Source organism: Lissotriton helveticus, chromosome 3_1 (assembly GCF_964261635.1).
Source record: "Lissotriton helveticus chromosome 3_1, aLisHel1.1, whole genome shotgun sequence".
Lineage (NCBI taxonomy): Eukaryota > Metazoa > Chordata > Amphibia > Caudata > Salamandridae > Lissotriton > Lissotriton helveticus.
This window is the reverse complement of record NC_136061.1, coordinates 1,075,651,509-1,075,676,366: the sequence shown is the minus strand read 5'-3', so window position 1 is coordinate 1,075,676,366 and position 24,858 is coordinate 1,075,651,509. Positions and strand designations below refer to the sequence as shown.

Here is a 24,858-nt window from a genome sequence, read left to right as displayed (position 1 = left end):
CTAAGACATAAACGTAACTGCAGCAAGGAAAGTGATTATAAGAAACAGGCACAGGAGCTCAGCCAGAAGCTACAAGCTAGAAACTACACTGCAGCAGTGATTTCTAAATGTAAAAAACGGGCAAGACATCAGCCCCGTGAATGTCTCTTACAGAATATCGACAAAGAACCCATCAAGGATCTAGTCACATGCGTGACCACCTTTTGTTCTGCCACGTACAAGGTCCAGAAGCTAATTAGGAAGAATTGGCAGATAGTGACGTCAGGCAAATTCAACTGGCCCAAACCGAGATTTGCCAATAGAAGAACTAAAAACATCAAAGATGTCCTAGTACACACCCGGCCAAAAAGGAAAATTCTACAATCAGGAGTAAGAGACATAACTAAGGCCCCAGTCACAGGCCATTATCCATGTGGCACGTGTGGAATCTGTAAGTTCACTAATACCACCAAGACTCTGCAGTTGACGGATACTTTGTTATGGACTCAAAAACAACATACAAATTGCAACTCCACCCATGTAATTTACTTGGTAACCTGTCCATGCCTACAGCAATACGTAGGAATGACTTGTCGTAAGGTCAAACTCCGCATAGGAGAACACAGGAGTAATGTCAGACTCAAAAAGAACACCACGAAACTGTGTACACATTTCGTAGAAGCAGGCCACACATGTGACGATCTGAGATGGACGGTCCTTGAAATGCTAAGAGACAAAGACAACAATGCTGAGCGGATCCTTTTTGAAAAGGAACAAAGGTGGGTGGACCGCCTTAAAACGGATACCGTGGGGATGAACGATAATATCCCTTGGCACCAGTTCTATTGAACTGATCTTGGCTTGACATTGAATAGTGGTCATTTTGAGATATTCTGTTAAAAAAAAAACCCTCCTTTGGGCAGACGAGTTCCTTACTAATCTGTCATAATCTGCACTCACTCTTGTTTTGAGACGCCCTGCTCTCGAATACACACACCCCTAATGATGAGGATGTATTTTAACTAGCAATAACACCACTAATTTTTATTTTTTGTCATTTGGTACAACATCGGCGAGTACATATTCGATACCGTATGTGCCGAACATTTCAATTCCATTGAGAAAACAGTATTTGTTTTTCTACGAGAGGCATCCATCTTAGATGTAGTCCTTGTATATACTGTAGTCCGTTTGTTATGTCTAGGTCCGGGTTTAAAAGACGGACCCAACAGAGACACGCCCATAGCCGGGGGCAGAGTCAGCACAGGGGAATCTACAGTGGTCCTCGTGGGTAAGAATGGCAGCTAATCCTGCTCTCTTCAATCTGGTAAGCGACTGAGTGTTTTTTATTAATGCGCGGTACCCACTTGTAATCCTCACAGACAAGACCACTAAGCGACTCTTTGGCCCTTGTTGAAGCTATCACCAAGCTTAATACAGGTAACTACACTAGAATTCTTACAGTACTTTACAGATAACTTTAGGTGTTAAACTACCGCGGACTCTCTTTGTAGTGTGTTATAAGATAGCGTAAGGTTCTGTACCACAACGGTCTCCAGGGCTTTCAATCTGTCCATATTTAGTAGAGAGTGTAATGTGCCCGACAACAAGCCCTATGTAGGACCTTCAACTCTTAGTATCCAACCGAGACTGTAATTTTATGCTCAGACCTTAGTTTTAATTTTAATTTTCCTTCCCTCCTCGATATTATTTTGAAACCATTAATATGGTAGCTACTCCCAGTAAGGAGTTTTGTTCGTGCTTTACATGTCATGCTTACATGTATGCCTGCCTAAACCTGAATAATTAACCACATAAATAATTAATATTGTTGGCTTTTGTTTCCACAGCATTGGAATTTTGCATATAAGTCAATGATACTTATCAGCATAAACTACACAAGTTGTGAAAGTTATTTTTGTGTATATTTCCTTGTCCTGACGAAAGCTCCGTAGACCCGGCTGGGCTTAGAGAGCTGAAACATGTTGACATACTATCTATAGACATGCAGTAATCCAGTAACTTGATTACCTCCATATCGCAAACTTTTACTAATAGTGACTAGACCCTTCCTTTTTTCAATAAATAACTACTTTGGCTAGTCACTATTTTTTACCCCCCCTTTTACCTCCCTTTTCACTATTTCTGGACACTTCTACCTGTACCGGAGGTAGCCTCGGGTGAGGCTGGCACCCAGCACGTTAATCGATTACCCTATGAATACGCCACGACTCCTGGTGGGGCGGAAAATAAGATACACCGCAACGATAAAATCAGGATGTCTATGAGGGTTTTCGAGTACAAACCAATGGTTTTGTAGAAACGAGTGTCCATTCTATTTTTGATTATTGCGTATCTGTCCAGGGGAACTGAATGGACCTACAATCCTCTTCCCTCCACCTTGATATAAGTAATATAAAAAGCAAACATACGTTGACGGGTTGAAGAGTACATTCCAAGTAACTTTTAGTAGCCAATGAGTAGACGTTTCAGTATCCCATAGTCTAAATAGTACATAAGACCATCTTCAGGACAGAGTGTCAGATTACAAAAAATAGAGACCACAAAATGAAGCTTCTCCAGACTAAACTGATCAATACAGTCAATTTGAAAAGGTTTCCAAAGATAGCTTCATAATTACTGAAAGTTATTCCAACGCGATTCTGGTTACAGTCGGTCACCAGTCCCGCATCGAGAAATTAGATTTACTTCTGTACTGAACCACTCTGAACCGAGACAGGGGAAATAACTCAGCCCGAGTTAACTCGTATAGACCTATCATGTTGGAATAACTTAGCATTAAGGAAAATTAAATATCATAATTAAATGTATTTTTAGAACTCTGTATTTGAGGTACAGGTTGTATCTTCCATTCCATTCTGCATTATTTTTTAAAATATTGTGTGTTGTTTTGCAAAGGTTTTAATTACCTATGCAATAAAATACAATTGAAATCCTTGTGAAAGCCTTCCATTTTCAGAATATAGTACTATGGAGAAGATCCATATCAGTCATGTGGGTTCAGTTGTGGAAGGTATGTTTTTGGGTAAAAAGAACTTAGCTCTCACACACTATCTTAATTGTGTTCATTCTGGTATCCTCTATATTGTAATAGTTCAATATGTGGACGTACAGGTGAAGTTCCCACCCCATAATAGCATCATATATGGCAAGTGTACAGCAATTATACATATTGCATGAGTAATGAGTACTGTTATTCTGCATAAGGTGCAAACAGTAGCTGTTTTTTTCATAATCACAACTTGACACATTAGGAAATTTTCAACTCAATTGTAGGTCAATTTGTGTTTTGACCCTTTATAGCTTACATGTTTGGGGCTTTTTCAAGGAGAAACGGAAATATAAAGTCACTTGGTCTCTTGCCTTAGGGCGATGTAACCAAGAAGGGTGTTGCAGAATGCTAGTCAGTCTTTCAAGCATGCGTTTCAGTCTACAGTGAATGTCTTGTGAGTAAAAATCAGAAAATGTATTACTACTGTGGTTACCACACCATATGAACTAACGAACATGTACAAAATCAATACAAGAATCCATAGCAGTTTGTCTTTCATAAGATGTAAAAGCTAACGCAACACTCTCAACCATTCTTCAGCAGCCTCTCTTCTTTCATACAGTGACAGAATTGTTGAACAAAATTGTTACAGAGAATACTTCTTAAATTGAACCTTTCACAACACAGACTACAGTCACTTTTTTATTTGCTGCCATCTGCTTGAAGACACTATCTTCAACCCAACCTAATGTCCAATGTGTTCTCGAGATCAAAATGCTCTGTCAATAAAGCAGGTCAGTAGGCAAAGTGACTGCGAGGAAGATCATGTACTACCACTGCTGGGGAAAAAACTCACTGATTGCTATATTAAAGTCCGAGAGTTATGTACCAAGTGTGCTGGGTGATATGATATTTGTTAAAACGTTCATGAAATATTTTGTACACTATGCACAGTGCAGGGTGCTCTATAAAAGCACATTTATAGTTCTCACTACAAGGCAGAAAAACAAAGTGAAAACAATATATTGATTACGACGTTTCCTCTTATAGTGTTAGAAATCACTCAAACCAAGTTATCAGGATTTGAGTTCAAATGTGTATTGTTCTTTCATGACTTCAGCTGCTAACTTTAAAAGATCCATTTACACTGCTGAGTGCCAGTGTAATGCCATAGTCGCCCCCCACCAATCCTTTACCTAGAATTGACATAAATTCCCATGAGTTAGGACTTCGTATTATTACGTTGTCAGTTCTAGCTAGACAAAGAAGCTTTTTCTCTGCTGTAATGTTTTTTCACCTAACCCAAACCTATATCATTTGCGTTAGTTAAAAGAAAACTCTAGAGTATTAGTGTCTTTTGTTTAAGCTTGTGTAAAGACTCCTTCACTCTGGGTTGAGCACAAGAAATCTCCAGTTTTTCTACTGACTCCTCCAATATCCTGATCTATTCAGTAATGGGTTTCGCAGCACATGGCAATTTATTATGCAGCAAAAAGAAAAAGAATCTTTCCATCGTTTGATTGGCTGATACCTTCTTATATTCTAAACGGACACCCAGCACATCTTATGTGAGCCAAGCAAAAAACAATTACAATGGCACTGGACAGACAAAAAGCACGTGGCTGAAGATTTTTATTACACCACAATTCCCACAATACCTTGACTCAATTACTCACAGAGAAAGTAGCTGTGTCCTTTATCGCAGTTCAGACCTTAACTCGTAAAATTTGATAATGAAGCACAAAATAAGCACAATAGAAAAAATCATCCCTAGTTATCAGCCTTACTTGCTCCTTCTCAAAGCCTATCCATGCATCTCACCTCCCTTCTTTCTGCTCCCCTTTTAATTCCTTAACTCTATCCACCATACACGAACCTTACTGGTTCAGTAATCTAAAATCGCTCTTATGCCCTGTGTACCACTTGTTCTTTACCGTCTCCATTTTTGTCTTTTCATTACAATTTTCTTTTCTTTTCCCCCTTCCTGGTAGGAAGTAGCCAGGATACAATCACAAAGGCAGTAATAGCTTAGGGGTGTAGTCATCCTTCACATACTAGTTGTTAGGAATTGGGAATCTGGTTGGCAGAGGTATGTATCCCATCCAAGCAGGAACCTACTCAGGGTAAGACAGATACAAACCAAAAATTAACCTGTGTTCACCCTCTGTTAGTGTGGCACAGAGCAGTCAGGCTTAACTTAGGATGCAATGTGCAAAGAATTTGTGCAACACTTTGAAAATACCACACAAAAAGATACCAGACCTGGTTAAAAAAAATAGGGCTGTATTTATAAACTAGATCATAATTACAAATCTCCAATAACTGGAACCAGAGTTATGAATTTTTAAAGAATAAACTGAAATGTAGTGATCAAAAGCATAAAGCTCCAACCAGGGCTATCTGGTTGCGCTAAACCGGATCAAAACCAAAGTTAAAGAGTGGGTCGGATACAAGGACCTGCCTTGGCCCACTGAAACAGTACCTTAGCTTGTAGTTACATTGAGGACGAGATCAGTCTGGAATGGAAGCAATGCACCATTGGCAATGCGATATCTTCAATCTGCACATCAGTGGCAATGCTTAGGCATCAATGGAAATGCGATGTCCTAGATCCTCGCACCAGTGGCGTAGATGAAGATGCGCCGATTATGAGTGGCGCAACCAGTCAATGCGGGGATTTTAGCTACAGCAACACTTTATACCCACTTCCAAGGGTCCAAGACTAGATGGGTACAGCTTGGCAGGGCAAGACTCTCAGATGGCAGAGTCCAGAGTTAAAAGTCTTCTATGTCCCTGAGACTTCAATCAGGAGGCAAACCAGCAAGCCCTTGGAGTCACTTTGGTTCTGGGTTGGAGAGATGTAGGTCCAGTCCTTCTCCCCCCTAGGCATGAGGGCGACAGGTCAGCACAGCAGACCAGGAGTCCTGCAGAGTGGCAGTCCTTTCAGCAGCACAGCAATCCTTCTTCATGACAGAGTATCCACAGGTCCAGAAGTGTACTGAAGTGGTGATGTCAGAGGTCCAGTACTAATAACCAGTTGTGCCTTTGAAGGGGGGGAGACTTCAAATAGATGCCTTTGAAGTGCACAGAGCCCCTGCCCCTGCTCCAAACTCAATACATGGAGGTATGCAGCTGTTTGTGCGGGGACAGGACACAGCCTATTCAGCTGTGTCAGCTCCTGCCTCCCATCCTGCCTAGGATGGACCATCAGGATGTGGCTGGCCTATCAGCCACACCTAAGATCCCTTTGTGTATGGCTGTCTAGAGGGAATGCACAAAGCCCAGCTGTCAACCACCCAGACATGTATTCAGAGATGGACAGGAGACACCAAATGGCTAAAGTAAGAAAATGCCAACTTTCTTAAAGTGGCATTTTCAGAATTCCAATTTATAATCTTACTTCACCATCAGTTGTGATTTTAAATGGTGATTCCAGAGACACAAAACTTGTGGATCCAATCTCTTCCCAATTGGAAATTATACTTATAAGATGTAATAAGGTAATCTCAATGTTATCTTATAGGTCCTGCAGTAGTGAAAAGCTAAGAGTTTTCCACTACTAGGACATGTAAAACTTAAGTCGTAGGGGTGACATATGTATTACAAAGATAGATTTGGGCCTGGCAAGAAGGTCAACTTGCCAGATTGACATAGCAGTTTAAAACTGCACACACAGGCTCTACAATGGCAGCCCTGAGACATGTTTAAAGGGCTACTTAAGTGGGTGGCACATCAGTGTTGCAGGCCCAATGTTGGCATTTGATTTACTGGTAATGGGCACTTCACTAGGGGCTTACAAGTAAATTAAATATGAAAATTATGGATAAGCCAATATGACCATGTTTTAAACAGAGAGCACTTGCACTTTAACAATGGTCAACAGTGGTAAAATGGCCAGTCCTAAGGCCATCAAACACGAAATCAACTAAAACAGGAGGTCTGAAGGAAAACGTTAGGGGGAACCACAGCAAGGATGCCAGTCCTAACACTAGCTAGTTGAAGACTCCCTTTGTGCAGGTATTATTTTGTGTGGTGATGTACATGAAACCCTTTTTAATGACAGTCATGTGCATTAATGAACTTTGGTGATTCAAATGTACATTCTAGAAAACGTACACTCTAATACAATTTATAGATAAGTTTAGAAGTTAATCAGATCATAAAATTCCAAATAGTCATTTTTTTTGTATTTGAGTGCTTCCAATCTTTCAGCAACTAGATTATATAGGATATTTACTGTGAAACACATTCAGCATGCCTGGTAAGACCAAACAGGGCACTTGCCATCATACACAAAGTGTGCACTGTAAGAAAAAAGCTCCTTTTTGCATAATAAGCCACATTTTGTTTGGGAATGATGCTGTTGTTTTTTTTTTAATTTTTTTTTTTTAACTCTGTGCACTTAGGAACCTCACAACCAGGACCCAGTGCATGTGCTCTGACTCTCAAAGTTTGTCGAATTGGCTAAAATAAAACTGTTCCAGAACTGGTTTGCAGGGAAAGCTCCTAATTTTCCTAGGCCCACAGCAAGAATGTGCCCAGAGGTCTGACCAAGGGAAGAAAGATGTTGGTTTTGCCAAAGAAGTGCACTGTGAGATTGTTTAGGGCGAAACCTCCAGGAAATTATGTCAAAGTGGGTAGGTTTGCCCCTGTAAACTTTTTCGCTGTTTGAAAGGGGAGTTACTCCCACCTACAAGCTACTGCCGGTCATAAAATTGACATAACTGGACTTGAGCAAGAAAGAAGGACTGCACCTGCTGAACCCTAAATTCAGAAAGAGGACTTCACCTGCTGTTATCTGTGAGGAGAAACCTTTTAGTGTTGGTCCTGCTCCCACTTGAAACCAGGGAAGAAGAGTTGAACCCAAGAGTTAGCTGGCTAGCCTCTTGTTAAGCGACAAACACAACAGCTGCAAGAAGCACAATGATCTGTTGAGCCCAGTATTATGTTCTTCTTTTACATATATATACGCCATCCATTGACGATTTAAAGGTGAATTTATTTCCATATGTATATCTAGATGTTGCTACATCGAAAAGCCTGGTCCAGCTGTCGTTGACTGGAATCTGTAACACAATACACATAACCAGATTCCATCCAACCTCATTGGCCAGGATACCACAAACAGCAGACCAGATCAAACTAGGTTTGCTCTGGACACTGTTGGAGGATTCTGGGTGGTTGATCCATAACCCCCAAGTGATGTCCAAAAGGTCCTGATCACTTGACTGGTGTCAGAGTGTACTATTCTTCCTCCAAAATTGGAAGACTGAACACTTGGAGACTTAATTTCAAACTTTTTCCAATAAGAACAAGAGGCTATTGCCACCATGCCACAGCTGCAGATGTTGAATCAGCGGTGGGATTCAACTAGCTGGTTTGTTCAGCTGAATGAAGTTTGACTTCCAGAAAGGTTTCTTAGTCTGCATGTAAGGGGATTTCACGGAGGTCAATATTGAGGAGCAGTCAATCACTGACCAGACCTTCCTCAGCATAGGATTTGCCCACTCAGAACTTTCCGTCCATTGACTCCAAGAGCCTCAAAACCTTGCACCAAAGCGGAGGCTCTGACAGAAATCCTGCATTCCAGCAGACTGGGCCAAACCTCGTTCCTGTATCTGAGCTGTGCTCCATCGCTGTCAACCTTACTTTTGACTTTGGTTGGGACTAGCAGGACCAAATACCCGCAGCTGGAGCTTTGTGCTGTCTGGTGCTAGAAACATCTAAAACTTTGACGAATTGTGATGTTTTGGTATCTATTTGATGACTACAATTTGTATTTATTAAGTTGTATGGCAATTAATACTTGAAGAGGACTGCTTTCCACTTCAATTAATAATCTACATTCTCATATGCACAAAGAAAGAATTACATGTTTCCTATGTTTTGTGGGTTACTGTAGGAGGTTTTTACTGAGAAAAAGCAGCATCCTCATGTTAAAAGAAATATCCCACACAAATTGCTTTGTGGTCAAGAAAAGGAAACCATGGCTCTAATATCTGAACCAGTTTTACACTGTCCTGATATTTCACTCCCATTCATCCTCCAAACCATATTAAGTTAATCCTATCTCATATAAGATGATGATGACAAGCTACTGGAGCATAGAAGTTAATGTTACTAACAATCATTAATGTATAATTTGATATGTGTATCTATCCCGGAAGGTTCCTATGCAGGTTCAAGCTGAGATTTAAAGTGGAATGGCAAGCAGAATATTTTGTAGAATCAAACTGACAGAGAACGGAATGCACATAAGCACAGCTGAATTCCCACTGTCTGTAAAGTGCTGGGGAATTACTTGCAAATGCACTGCTTAAACATGTACAAACAGGTAAGAGCTGCCACGTGTCCTCTTACCAGTTTTTGCATCATAATTCTGTCCTCGCATTAAGCAAGCTATTGATCCTTGAGGTCTGACTCGTGCTAGTAGTATAAGAACAAACAAAAAATACATTTGTTTATAGGATCAAGGGTCTTTGGATCTTAAAAAAAAAAAAAACACACACAAAAAACCATTTATCTACACAAAAAAATACCCTACTGCCATTTTCATTCCACCCACAGCAAATAACTTAAAAGTCAGCTAAAGACCTAGAAGTCACTTTACGTTTATGTTGTTCATCGTTTAGAATTCCAATGAACAGGGGAAGCAGAAGTTAAGCATCCATGATTTTTGCTTCACAAGTTGTAATGACTTCTTAAATACATTATTTGGATGAAAACCAAACAAAGAATGCTCAATCATGAATACGAAGTCCTGGGAATTTCACGGTTAAATTAATGACAGCGCACAGTAAACTCTTTGAGCCAATTTAGTCACCCCTTGCAGTGCTTTCCAGATCCAAATATAAAAGAAAGCCCTGATGCTAAGGTCTGCCTTCAGGATAGTGACAGGGTTATTATTTGGGAGCAACATCTCATGAATGTGGTTGTAAAGCACTCTGAATCGTCAGAGACTCCCTGGCATAATGGTTCTTGGTTTCACTTCCTACAATAAAAAAAGATTGGCAACATATGTCCGGGTAAAGATTGTTTGGAAGAATGCGGGCATTCGCACATCATTAACCTACCAAACAGTACGCCTGGTAGAAAGTTAGAAATCCAAGCTAAAAACGTGTCTATAAGACTTGGGTAATATGCAATTCTATATGCCTGTCATTAGTGCACCAAGGTCTACTTAATGAAACTAATAACAATTATTTAAACTAACTAACTAGACTTGGGCAATTTACAATTTTTACCTTCAGTTTCCGAATTTAATGGTGGTGTAAACAAGTTATTTCCCTATCTATATTCTAGTAGGATGAGATTATGCACTTATTTACATTTTATTTTTAAACCTTTATTTTTCAGTTTTATCATAAACAATAATATCGCAGCACTGAACGACAAAGTAGGTATACAACCAGACACCAATGGGTCAGGTAAGTATTCAAATCTCCCAACAGGTTACAGGTATCTTTTTCTGAGTCTCACGACACTTGGCCTCCTACACCGACATAAACATGCGTATGCACCGATTTACATTGAATTAAACACATTCTGTTGACATTTGTATAGGCAGTTGAGTAGTTGAAGATTCCATTATTTATTGGAATCCCATTAATGAACTGCTGATGTGACAATGTCTCATAACGTGATACGAAAGAGAAGCATTGGGTTACACACGTTAAGCAAGACGGGTTAGTCTCCAAATGGATGCAGACAGAAATAAAAATTTTAGTAGTAGTATATATTTTAAATATCAGTGTAATAGTCAACATGTATGTTTTGTTTCTGAAGTATGCAGCTGCATAAAACCTTTCAATGCATTTCATGAATACAACTATTAATATATTTTAAATCACCATAAAGTTTACCACCTCTATTTCAAATGCTCCCCAACCACTATCAATTCAAGCGATAATGAAAGCAAGCATTGTGTTGTGTGAATAGATACAAACCCGTTTTGGACACAACTAGAAGGCTCATTTTACACAATACTGAATTAATTTATGCGGTGCCAATTGGGATTACCTTTTGGCATCAAGCAATAACATTGTAACTAATAAATCCTCCGTCGTTTATTTTGATGAGTTAAACTCACCCTTTTCAAATTCGAAGCTGCCTCTCCAGAGCGAATGGCATGCAGCAGACTCTGGCGGATCTGTTCTGGGTCAGGGTTTGGAAATGACAAAGCTTTCTTTTTCTCCAGGGCATGAGGAGGATTTTGTGCGTTATTATTTTTTTCAGTATTTGTTAAGTTCATTTTCTACAAAGGGAAATGCAAAACACTTTATCTAGGATGTTAAAGACGACCAAGCCATTAATTGGACATTAGTATTGGTAAAGGTTAATGGTAGCGCACATGCAGCTTTTGGGATTTTCATGTGAATCAGCAAGCACAAACAAACAGCCTCAAATACATCACAAGCAAAATAGTATTGCTAAACCAGAAGAAATTAGTTTACAAAAGGCAGAAAAGCATTCCTGTTTCACAATAAAGCGTATTACAATTACTGACCCAGCTTTGCAAAACTCGGTAGGCATAAAGAAAGTCATTCTTTCTCATTGATTTCAGGGGAGCTTTGAAACAGTGTTCTGTAGCCTCAGAAATATAAATACTATTAGAGAGATTATGAACTATCTGTTGAAAATATGGAGCATGGTGTAATTTAAGCATATCCCAATTTCATGATTCCGAAGAACGGGTTAGGGAACAGGAAACAACAAACACGCTTAATCTTTAGCACAATTCTACCCATCAAAATATTATACTCTAATAAACACTTAAAATATCAAGTAGCAAATTAATAAATACAGTATAACACATCTGTTAACATTATTTGGATATTGGAAAACCAACCTCTAAACATTGGGATGTAAAATGTTATAAACAATTGCATCTTCATTTGTCTTTGCGTCTTTATTTTCAATACAGAGTAAAGGATTTATAATACAATGAAGTATAAGAAACATTAAAGATGGTGATGGATGGAAAACCCTGGACAGCATATAGGTCCTAGTGAAACTATTTTGGGAAGAGGAAACCTAAGGAAAGGAGGAAGACGGCCAAGACCAGCACTTGGCATGCACTCGAAGGAATGTGATTCTTATTTATGTAGAGGCACGTGAAATAACTTCTGTAAACCCAACAGGTCCTTTCTCGCCACCACACTTTTAGGTTTTCTTTTAGTGGGATTAGAGCACCATAGGTGACATTCGTATCCCTCACTCATTCTTATTGGCTTCGCGCATAACTAGCAGGGTCGGATTGGGATCACAATTCGGCCCGGGCACTGACGAAAAAAGTGGCCCACATTTAAGAGGCGTGGCCCATATTTAAGGGGCGTGGCCCACATTCAAGGGGCGCGCCCTTTCATGAAACACCATTTGCACAGACAAGGAATGAAAGTGGGAGGATACTGTTCTTGCACAGGACACAGGGCCAAGGTGACAATGGCCTACATGCTGAGCAACTAAAAAAAATAGCAAGGCCCCTTTCTGTCACAAAATTATTCCAGCCCTCCAGCACAGGAGCACCTGAAAAGCAGCAAAGCCCCTGCTATTACTAACCTACTTAGCCCTCCCCAGACCTTCAGCTCAGGAGCACATGAACAGAAGTAAGGCCCCTGCAATTAGTAAATTAATCAGCCCTCCAGGCCTCGGGAAAATGTCCTGGCAGGGGAGCACAAAACACAGCTTTCTGGGTCATCCAAGGTAGCCAGGTAGCCAGGGGGGAGGCTGAGGTGAAGCTGGAGCATGGAAAGTGCCTTCCCAGTGTGTTCTGGCAGTTTGAGTGTTTACCATTTACTGTAGTATTACCCTTGTACCTGTGTATGGTACCCTTTTGTAACTTGCACACGTCTCTTTTCTCTGGTATCACACTGTATGCTACCTCTCACTTTTGTTTGCTTTAGATACTTGCACAAGTGCCACCATTGCCTACGTAACGTTTGTTCTTGTGCTGGAGTGTCTGCCATTTATTGCAGTATTATACCTCTACTTGTACTTTGAACGCTTTTGTAACCTGCACACATATCACTTTTTCCTCCTGTAATGTACCGATTGCTACCTCATGTATTTTGGTTGCTCACTATTGTCACTTTCGATTCATGTAACTTGACGTCTGCTTTTGTAATTTGTCCACTTGTAATTTTCTCCTCATGTATCATTACTGTTCCTATTGTGAAGCGCTCTGACACCTTCGGGTAAAGTCCGCGCTATATAAAATCGCATAAATAAATAAATAAAATAAAAAAATTCCAAACATTACCTGGCTCCCACAGCAAGACCTATTCTTCCTCGCCCACCATGCCCTGAATGTGAAGGGCTGTGGGCGAGGTTTTAAGACTAACACAGTTTCTGGGCTGCATGGGCCCCAGGGGGGGCCCGAGGTGAAAATGGCTCAAAGGCCTGAGAAACACCTGGCCCCCAGGGAGGCAAACAATCACCCCTCCCCAGCCCAGCCTCAGCTTGATTGCTTGGCAGGGCAGGGGTGAAGGAGAGGCCACACAGCTGACAATCGCTGTCCGGCCGCACAGCGAGGCTGCTTTCATTTTCTCTGTCTATCTCCGTGCACTCTGTGGGCCGTTTTTTTTCTCCCCTTTTCCTTGTCCACTCTCTGTGGACTGGGACAGGGGAGAAAAAAACGGCCCACAGAGGGCACTGAGGCGCCGGCCTTTCGGCCCATGCCCGAATGCCCGCCTTGCCAATCCGCCCCTGATAACTAGTTACTCAGAGCATCGCCTCTGTGTCACCGGACCGATTATTACTCAACAGCCTGCTCCGTGAATAGAAATCCAGAGTTGGGGAAAAGGTTCCCGGATCGCAGGAAGCTTTTTTTCGCATTGTTTGCACTGTCGACATGTGGCAAGCTGGGTGCAGCAATTTACAGTGATTATGTGCACTTAGGCTGAATCGGCCCTTGAATGGACATTCATCTAATACGGGGACTTCCTACCTATTAAGGTGAAGACATGCTGTTGCTCTGGAGGGTTCCCCTTCCAAGAACCCAAGAATTGAGGTTTGAACCATTGAGAGTTAACGGTCCAGTGAATTGGCGCCTTGGCAAAAATCGAAGTGCCAATGCTCCCCAGAATTCCTGTCCTGAAGAGACACCGATATCCTTAGTTTGGTCGAAACGTCATCGGCAACCAGTAAAGGATAGTCCGAAGAACACTACAACATACTCGCAGACAGAATACTTTATTCAGAATCCCTAAAGGAAATCCTTTGGATTCCAATAACCGTCTGTAGCGTCGTGCTACCACAAATGACAGACACACTGTGAGTTCTTAGGAGAGCCTTTATTCTTGCTGCTACTCCCGACCACGTCCCTACTCTAACTGCCCCCTTCCTGTCCATACTCCTCCTCTTCCTGTACCTCCCCTTACTCCACCCACAAAACTAGACTGCATACACATCATTACATCTCCCCCGTGTTAACAAAATGACAACAAATAAAGTCTGACTTGAGTATGGTTCTTCAATTGGCCGTCTGGGTCGGCGAATAGTTCGTCTGGGCCGCAGAAGCACGCTGCCAATGTCAGGTCCAGCTTCTATCAGATTCTCAGATGTCTGTGTTGCAGAGACGGGCTCGGGCCTCTCTGTAGTCAGCCGCTCAGTCCCTTGGTTGAGAATATCTTTAACTGCCGGAGCACGCCTTTGACAATGGGAGTTAAACCATGTGATTCTCTTGTTCTCTGATTCATTGCGGTTTCCAACAAGTTTCTGGTTTCTCCATTCATTTTCAGATTCTGAGGTGATTGTAACTTCCGAGCACCCGCGTATAGTTCCACTTCCTTTTGTCTTGTCCGATCGAGAGCAACACTGTCCTCCTGTTTAAACATCATGCATCCCAGACGGTAGGGCACTATCCAAAATGGGTGTCCTGATTTGGTTTTGGGACTCATTTACTGCCTCTGTTTTGTCTCGCCCACTACCACTCGCGTTGGGACTAGTGAACTCTTTGACCATCCGGTCATGTGCATGTTTCTCTCTCATCTGACGGCGATCCGTCTCGGTCACCACGTTTTGCCTTTCTTGCAGGGTGACAGGATATTCCTCTCCCACCCGGTGGGTAGTGTCCCATGTATCTGTTTTCCTTCTGTAAGCCCTTTGAGTCAGCCTCGCTGACCCCATCAGGGGTGACGGTACATTGTTCAACTCTTGGTGCAACTGTGGCTGACATGACATGTTGTCTGGTGGGGTGATCGAATATTCTGAGTCATTGGCAAGGGGTATGTTGCTCTGGACAGGGAGGACGTCCTTTGATGGTAAACTTCTTGAGCTGGTAGTCTGTGATGACATGCTCCTGGAGTCAGAGCTATCGGTGGGACATTTCTCTGGGTACGTCTCTTGACAGGTCTTCTGTGTTATTGCTGTGAAAAGGTTGTTTGCCCTCCACACGTTTACTTCTTTAGTTTGATCCTGGAGCATTTGGTCCCTGCCCCTCTCGTATGACATTAATTGTCTCTTCTCAGTTTTGTCATTATCATGGGTGTCTTGAGTGCCCGTGCCTCTCCCTCTTCGGTGTCGGAGTGGCTTACCCCGCCTCATGTGATTTACGTATTCTTCTCGCTTGTTGAGTGTACGGACGTCAGTGCCACGTGTGTAATGTGTCCACCTGCTTGACGCCTCCTCAGACGGGTCTACGAAGTTTGATAAACGGTGGGTTGTTAGAGTGTTTTCGTATACCGGTTTCCAGAGATGGCAAGACTTGTCCACTCGTCTGTATTTGATCCTTTTTTTATAACCGTTGAATAGACCGTCCTCTGTCTCCTTTGTGAGGTCTGGCTCGCTGCTTGATGTTTCTCCAGAATCGTTTGTTGAGTGACTTCTCCAAGTTATGTTAGACAGGTTGTCGCAGTTCCGGGTTGTCCCAGTCTTTCGTTCGCCATCATCCACTGCTCTTTGTATTGTTGACTCAGGGAATTTCATGTCACTTTGCCTCTCATGGTGTCTTGTTTCTGGTCTACTTTTGTCCCTTTTCTTTCTGGCGTTTTTGATTTCTTGGGCTTTATTCACTAATACAAAGGATGTCTCCTTTCCCTTGTCTTTCTTTCTTGTCTTACGGATGATGTCAGGATCATCACTCACCCGATACAGAATATCAACCAGCCGAAGACGCTCAGCAGTGGGTAAGCTGAGTAGACAGTCAGCTTCCGGTCCTTCAGTGACATGTATGTAGGCCGGCACAGATGTGGTTTTGTGCTTGAGCGTGGTTGCAAATTTTCCCAGGCATGGGAGAGGTTTCTTCGACATCCACGTGTACACTCTGACATGTGCCGGGCTCAGGGTGGGTGGTGGCTGCATTTTGCCGTATTCAGTTACGGGGATATAGTTCAGTGATGCCCCACTGTCCAGTACAAACTTGGTTGCATGGGTTCCCACACATATGTCCAATATGTCATATTTCTTCAATTGGTCTGGATCAGCTACCATGTTGACATATTCATCAGTGTACAGCGATGCTGAAGACGCTGACCTGGATTCTCGGGATGGAGATCTTCTCATCCATTGTGACTTGCGAGACTCTCTGCTAGAGTGTGAGGAGGCGGAGGATGACTCTGGCCCATCTTGAACTGCCTTTGCATGATGTCGCTTTGTGACGGGGCGAGAGGATCTCGTTGTCTCTTTCGTTCTGTCTTTGCGATACTCCCCACACACAATCTCAAAGTGATTTTCTCTTCCGCACTTTCGACACTGCTGTCCAAGCGCCGGACAAGCATCTGTGTGTAGAAAATCATATCCGCACCTGTAACACCTCAGGGGGCGGTCTCGTTTCTTGTCTCCACGGCCAGACTCATGGCGTCTGCGTCCAGCATAGCGTTGGTGGGAAGAAGGTCTGGATATCCGCCGTCGATCTCGCGAGTATTTGCGAGTGGTATTGCTTTGAAGGCGGTAGGCTTGCTCCTGCCTCTCAACATGTCCCGCCTCCATTTTCTTGGCATTCTCCTCTGCTTGATCATATACTCTGGTCATTTCTTCAATTTCGTCTAGGTTATGGCTCTTCCGCAAAAGCCGCCTTCGGAGGGTCTCTGACTGACATCCTTCAATGATTCGTAATCTAATGGCATCCTCCGTAGAAAAATTATCAAAGTCACAATAGCGAGACAGTCGTCGAAGTCTTGTTATAAACGTACTCATTAGTTCTTCTTTTTCTTGGCAAGCTAAATTAAATGTGTACCTTTCATATTCTACGTTTCTCTTATGTAGGAATTTCTTATTTAGGGCATCTCGCACCTTGGCATATGACCCTGTTTCCGCAGTCGGCAGTTCCTTCATTAATTTACCACCTTCTTTTCCAACCAAATTGCGCAGCACAATTAATTTTTCATCTTCTTCAGTGACTTTGGATCCCTTCATAAAATCTTCAAAGTCCCCAAACCACTCTTACCACCTGAGGCCCATGCCACCTCCAGCTACCAAACCAGGGGTTCTGGGGCGCGCACATATGAGACACCCGCCGCATTTGACGTGGGCGCCGCTGGACCGGCGACGTTTAGCTGTGGTGACGACATTGTTACTTAGCTTTCTGCTCCTTTGTCTTTGCTCATGCTTGTTTCTTGGTTCCTTTCTTGTGTTTGCATGGGCTTGTTTGCCTTTCTTATCCTGCTTCTTGCATTGGCTCGTGTTTGTTTCCTTTTGTTATTGTATTTGCTTGTGTTTGATGCCCAATGTCAACTTGCCTGACTTCAAAATGGCCGCCCTGTGTGTTTGATAGGGACTGGAGCTCACCACCTGACTTCAAAATGGCCGCCGCGCTGGAAATCTCGTTTCCACGACATCTTGGGCTCATTCAATCCCGGTTCGTTTCTAGTCAACCGGCACTCACCGGCAGCCAGCTCCCGCAACAGGCAGCACCTTCACACGCTCCTCAGGGCACCAGGGCCACAGGTGAGATCGGGGTGGGCTCCCGATCCTCTTTATTCGCCGCACTTGACTTCCTGCACTCGGGGTGGGCACCCGATCATGAACGCTCGACAGCGTTTCCACGGCTGGGCATTTCAGCGCTCAACAGCGCTCACCGTACTGGGCTCCACGCGACGGGCTGGTCGCGGAGCGGGGCATCTACCGCTGGCCGTTTAACTCTCGGCAGCGGTCTCCTCGGGGCACACGTGTCGCGACGACGACTTTTCTTCGTGTGCTGGACGTGGTCACTCATCTTCAAAGGTTTAGGGGTCACAGCCTGCAGGATCCCACCCTCGTCGCCAGCTGTAGCGTCGTGCTACCACAAATGACAGACACACTGAGTTCTTAGGAGAGCCTTTATTCTTGCTGCTACTCCTGACCACGTACCTACTCTAACTGCCCCCTTCCTGTCCTTACTCCTCCTCTTCCTGTACCTCCCCTAACTCCACCCACAAAACTAGACTGCATACACATCATTACACCGACTTCTTTTTGTAAAGAGTCACTTTGTTTGATCACATGTTGGTTACGTTCACTTCAATGGGGACACATTAGTCACTCATTACTTTTTTTTATAAATATGTAAATAGTATCAAAATATGTTGTGTTTTGAGAATGCATATTTTTTTTAAGAACTGTATTTGCAAATAAATATTACCCACTTCGGCTAAAGTGAGTGTTAAAAAAAAAAAATTCTTTGGGCTGCTCTTCTCTAGTTAGAGATCGAAGGAAAAACTGAATAGTGCAAACCAATTTGAACAGATTGATTGTATAATTTTTTTCATTTCTGATCTGTGATCACATTGTTGCAAAAAGTGAGATATTTGCTAAAGTAAAAAATCCTTGTTTAAATGAGTTCCTTGTGAACGATTGTGTTGAAGCTGATTAGCTATTACCCACTTCACAGGGACATATGGGTCGCTCGTGTTTTGATATATGTTTAACTTCTATGTCACGGGGTGGAGCATAAGCTCTGGATTTTCAACCGTTTCCTGTTCTTTTGTTGCCAGCTTTAGATAGAGGGCCACGTTTTAATAACTTCTGGAAAGTTATTGAACACCAAAAATGTCTAACTACGATATTTTATTTGACCATCCACCAACTTTATGCTAGTGACCTCTAACACAGTATTTTCACAATAGTATCTGTCACAGAAGTTTCAAAAGTAATTCATATCCGCAGAATCACATTCATCAAAGATTGTATAATAAAACCGAGACTGATACATATAAGATCAAAGACAGAAACTAAAGATTAAATACAGACACAACTATTCGATCTACTTAAAGATCAATCAAACAAGGCGGCCAAAATAGCTCCAGTCCTTGCCAAAACTTGCTTAAACAGCGAAGACTTCTCGATCTTCTTTACAAACAAAGCCAACTCATTGGAGAGGGAACTCAAAAAAGCGGCGGATGACATTGAATTGGAGAAGGACTGGGGAGATAAGGTGCCGGATGAACCAGAATCAGCCGAACCCAAAAACAGTGCGAGATGGTCAGATTTTACACAGGTCAGCGAATTAGACATTTCAAAAATCATGGCGACCTCGAAACCTAACAATCATTACAATGATCCCCTTCCGGCGAAATGCTGGTCCTCCATAAATCACCTGCTAATCCCGGCCTGGTCCAAGATCATTAATGCCTCGTTGTCTCAAGGTCAAATACCGGCCTGCTTAAAAACAGGACAAGTCATCCCACTCCTAAAAAAACCGACTGAGAACCCCTTAGATGCGAACAACTTTAGACCGGTAACCAATATTCCCATGTTGGCCAAAATTCTGGAAAAATGTGTCCAACATCAATTGAGCCTACACATCTCTAAATTCAAGCTTCTAAATGACTGCCAATCCGGTTTCCGTCCAAATCACAGTACAGAAACTGCGATTCTGCACATAGTAGATGACGCTTTACTGGCTCTGGACCAGAATAAAACATGCCTCCTAATCTTATTGGACCTGTCGTCAGCTTTCGACACGGTGAACCATGCCTATATCCTCGATCGACTGAAAAACAGGATGGGATTCGAGGGTACAGTGCTATCCTGGTTCAGCTCCTTTCTGGAGAATAGATCACAAAAAATAATGGTCAATCAAACCCTTTCAAACGCAACTGACAATACTATAGGAGTTCCTCAAGGCTCAACGCTATCTCCATCACTTTTCAATCTATACGTAGAACCTCTTACGGAAATACTTCAAAAAGCTAACATTGCTTACCATATGTATGCTGATGAAACTCAGCTGTACATTAAGGTTGCGTCGACTGATGATTTAAAGACAATGAACATTGCTCTAGCAAGAACACTTCTATGGCTAACCAAGAACCACCTAAAACTTAATCCTCAAAAAACGGAATTCCTCCTGATTACTCCTAAAAAAAGCAAAACATTGATTGCTGAATGGTCCAACCTCATCACAGCTCTAAAGTGCACTCCGAAGATTGTGGAGTCAACTAAATCTCTGGGTATCACTCTGGACAAAAACCTTAATATGTCTGTACATATCAACACAATGGCAAAAAACGCCAGGTTCCACTTAAGCTACTTAAGAAAACTAAAGCCTTTCTTAAACAAAGCAGACCTCAAAACAGCAGTTCAGGCATTGGTCATCTCAAGGATTGAATACGGTTGCACAACCTTAGCCGGGCTCCCTAAGATCTCAACAGCCCCATTGAAAGCATGCCTTAATGCAGCCACAAGACTCATAGCGGGATCCAAAAAAGTGGACCATATCTCCCCCCACTTGAAAGCTCTCAACTGGCTTCCTTTCGAAGCACGAATCCAGTTCAAGCTGGCATGTGTCACACACAAAGCAATTCACAACAAATGTCCAGTCTACCTCGCCAAGAAACTCACGTTGTCGGGAGGGTCCCGTTCCTCCAGGAGCAATGCTGATCTACTACTGAAACCGGCGCGCTTCCATAAGAAAAGAACTTATGACCGAGCATTCTCAGGGGCGGCACCGAGAATTTGGAACGCCCTCCCCCCGGAGTTGAGAAGAATTCCAACCATCGCAAAATTTAAAAAGGAAGCAAAATCGTTTTATATGAGGAAATTTCTCCCTTAAATCCTTAAAACTGTACTTCTTTTATTTCATTCTGCCTGGCTGGTAGAATTTCCACACAAGCAACTCACTGTACTAGGTTGAAATGTTATACTAGTTTTTATCTCATTTAAGTTCCAAAGACTTTATAGAAATCTATATGGGAACTTTTTGGTTATGTTAGCTCTTACGGATTTGCTAATACGTAATCACCTATGGCTAGTAACATGTAAAGTTAAGAATGTTGTTTATATGCTATTGTAAAGCGCTCTGATACCCTGTGCAGGGTCATGTTCGCGCTATAGAAAACACTAAAAATAAAATAAAATAAATAAATAAATAAACTATGAACAGTTTGGAGGCATGTCATAAGGTATGAAAGGAGTTTTAGAATCAGTAATGGAATTGATTAACGTCTTAAAGAACATTTTCTCATATGTAAACTGATGGCCTGCCTTCAGACCCTCAACAGATGAACTGCATGCAGCAGGAACAAAGGCAGTGAAGTACTAGACATGTTGCATCGATCTATATCTTAAGTTCGCCAAGAATACTGTCATTTGAAGTGGTCATAGCTATAGAAGGACAGAATTCATCAAGTGCCGAACCAACAGTGTACAAAGGGCAAGAGGAACGATAAACATTGTCACTAATAATCCATGACAGGCAATGCCTTCATTTTAAATGGATTAAAGGAGGTATCAGGGTAAAATAGATTTTAATACAGTGGTGAAACATAAGTAAAAATTCTCCACACAGCAAATTTGTGCATTTAATATGACCAATCCCAAAGGGGGATTGTAAATGCAATTGCATTTTTATAGCACTTACTACCCCATACGAGGCGTCAAAGCACTTTGTAGAAATAAATGAGGTCTCGTAGACAGCTTTTGTAGTTGGTAGTTTATTCATGAAGTTACAGCTTAAGTTCCAATATACGCCCCACCAGAAGCAGCCTCCTGGCTGCTCAGCCCATCATCTCCAACTGCTATAACACCAGTACAAACATTCCTCACATTCCAAATGACATCATATTGGTAGAGCATCAGGGAGAGAACAAGGGCAGGGAAGGTGCATTATTTAACAAGCAGATTACTACACATCTTCCCACTGATGATAATTAACCAAAATTAAACAGTATACACATATATAAACATAGGAAATGAAAATAAACATTCCAGAAATCAACGTACTAGAACACAGTACTAATATGGGAAGAAACTCTCCTCATGTAATAATATTAATAATAATGTAAAATGTAATAATAGTAATATAAGTAATAAATTGCCTTCCCTGTGTAATGATAATAATAATAATGTAATAATAATAATGTTAATGCAGTAATAATAATATAAGTAATAAACAGTAAAATAGAAATCTTAAACATAAACAAATAGCAAGACCAGGGAATATCACATGCCCTCTACTGCACGCACTGTAAGATACCGTATACTTACCCCTACTGCATACTTTTGCAAGATCAGGGACTCACACTCCCGCAATAATACCCTGTTCACATACTGCATTCCCAAGCAGTACCAGTAACTTTACAAAATACTGTAACAAAGGAAAATGCTTCCCTGTGACATTAAATATCAGATCAGACTTTAACATCACCCTATAAACCACACACTCGCAGTAACCTCCCAAATAATTGTAAAGGGGGAATCCACCTCCCTATAAACCCCACACACGCAGTAACCTCCCAAATAATTGTAAAGGGGGAATCCACCTCCCTATAAACCACACACTCTCAGTAACCTCCCAAATAATTGTAAAGGGGGGAATCCACCTCCATAAAATAATACTGTAAAATAAAAATACACATGGAGTATCAATTTAGAATATGACACATTGCAAATTAAAAGCAGATGTACATAACATTGGCATGTATCACCAAATTCAATGCAGGGTCACTGAGTGACTTAGCAGTTATCACATGCACCACAACAAACGAGTGAGTGACATAATACTTAACAATCATTTCACACAGTACAGTTCTGGGTTTCTCATTTTCTTTGACCCGCACTCAATTCCTTATAGCAATATTTCATTACTGTTCCAGTTTTGAATTCTCCTTTCTCTCCGAGTGAACTAGTTAATTCCTTTTCTTGGTGCAATTGCGCTCCATAGTCAGAAGATGGCAATGTTGCACTAGTTCTAAGTTTTCCAAAGCGACATTCTCTGTAATATGTAGTTTTCAATTAGTGTAAATGACAGTACCTGTGAGGATCTTCAGGCAGCGACGCTCATGGCAACCCTCACATTAACATCATCTTTATCACCAGTACTTGACTCACGAAATTAACTCTGATGGCAATCCAGGTCAGCTACAGAGCACAGAGACAGGACAACAAACTGGGGCCTTCTTGCAATTCCGTTTCAATACAATGGAGACACCAGTTTTGGTTGGCAAACACTGCACAGTTACAATAGACTGTGCAAAGGCCTGTAGACTACAATCCAAAGATGGCGAGATACGTCGTGACGGCGCGCCGGGTGGCTTGCAGCAACAGCATGCACCCCTCCATAACACGAAGCTTGGACAGCATGGAGGTTCTCAAGTTTGGTAAGCCGTGCGTGATAAGTATGTGTCCTTTATGTTGGCTCGAAAGGCATTTGAATGATAACTGTCAAAACTCACTCCACCTAATATTAACAAGCATTTCATTCTCTTTCAACCCATTGCGCAACTCCCAAGTTCCATGATCCCACTCGAGCCACTCACTTCATTATTGTCTTAATTATCCTTTTGCCACGGCATATTTTCAGAAAGTATAATCACCACACATTGGGGCTGACTGCATTTTAACTGGAAGTCATCAGTTAATAGATCATTGCTCACAGTTGAAACTGTAAATTGGTGTTGACTGCAGTTTTCTCCACATTTGTTCTCTGTCACATTTTTAACAGTGGGGCTTGATAATTCTTTAAAAGCATGTGATCAAAATCTCCCCCCCGATTATTTTCTACCATGTGCAGTTATGCATGCGTGGGTTCGAATCCCATCCTCGTCGCCAGTGTAGAAATAAATGAGGTCTCGTAGATAGCTTTGTAGTTGGTAGTTTATTCATCAAGTTACAGCTTAATAAGTTCCAATATACGCCCCACCAGGAGCAGCCTCCTGGCTACTCAGCCCATCTTCTCCAACTGCTATCTCACCAGTACAAGCATTCCTCACATTCAAAATGACATCAAATTGTTAGAGCATCAGGGAGAGAACAAGGGCAGGGAAGGTGCATTATTAAACAAGCAGATTACTACACACTTTTCAACAGCTAGCACGCTACTCTGGAACCCAAAAAGGATTAGAAGTGAATTAGTATAATGGTATATGAAATTAATTTGAGTGGTGGATATGAGAGTTTGTTATTTGGATTGGAAAAGGATAGTGGAGAGATAGAAGAGGGAAGCGTTTGTATTTATACAGTACTTGCTACACCTAATGATGTGTTAAAGAGCTTTTCGGCGAGTAACACGCTACTCCAGAACCCAAAGAGGATTAGTAGTGAATTAGTACAGGGAAAGAAGAAATTACTTTAAGTGGTGGACATGTGAGTCTGTGAGTTGGATTTAAAGGGAAAGTGGAGGGGAAAAAGAGGGAAGGGTCTCAAAAGTGTTTATTTGGAGTTCATAGCAGGAGGGGGAGGTTTGGGATGAGAAAAGAGGGGAGGGGGAGTCAGAGGGTATCTCTACATTTACAGAGCGTTCCTAAAATCCTAGACATCAAGTGCTGGGATTCACAATATTTTGACTTTGAATAATTCCACATCTGCCATGGGCCCGCTAATACTGTGTCAGGGCTGGTGGTGTTGCTAATTCAGAATTCTGATGCACAGAGAATATTGTTATGTAGGTCCTTAATGAGATTCAAAATTTGCTACCATCACGAAGAATAAAGCTGATCTTGAAGAGCACACAG

The 24,858-nt window shown here is 42.0% G+C and overlaps 1 protein-coding gene across 5 annotated transcripts in view; it reads right to left on the bottom strand.

Annotated features, from left to right (window-relative positions):
* The window catches only part of COBLL1 (cordon-bleu WH2 repeat protein like 1), a 771,108-nt gene that overhangs the window by 30,939 nt on the left and 715,311 nt on the right, over window positions 1-24,858 (bottom strand). For 4 of the 5 annotated variants that reach the window (XM_078681636.1, XM_078681637.1, XM_078681639.1 and 1 more), the window contains one exon: window positions 11,082-11,246. The exons of the other annotated variant lie outside the window; for it this stretch is intronic. In XM_078681636.1, the coding sequence (XP_078537762.1) occupies window positions 11,082-11,246 (165 nt within the window). The remainder of the gene's footprint in view (window positions 1-11,081; window positions 11,247-24,858) is intronic. 5 annotated transcript variants of the gene reach the window in all.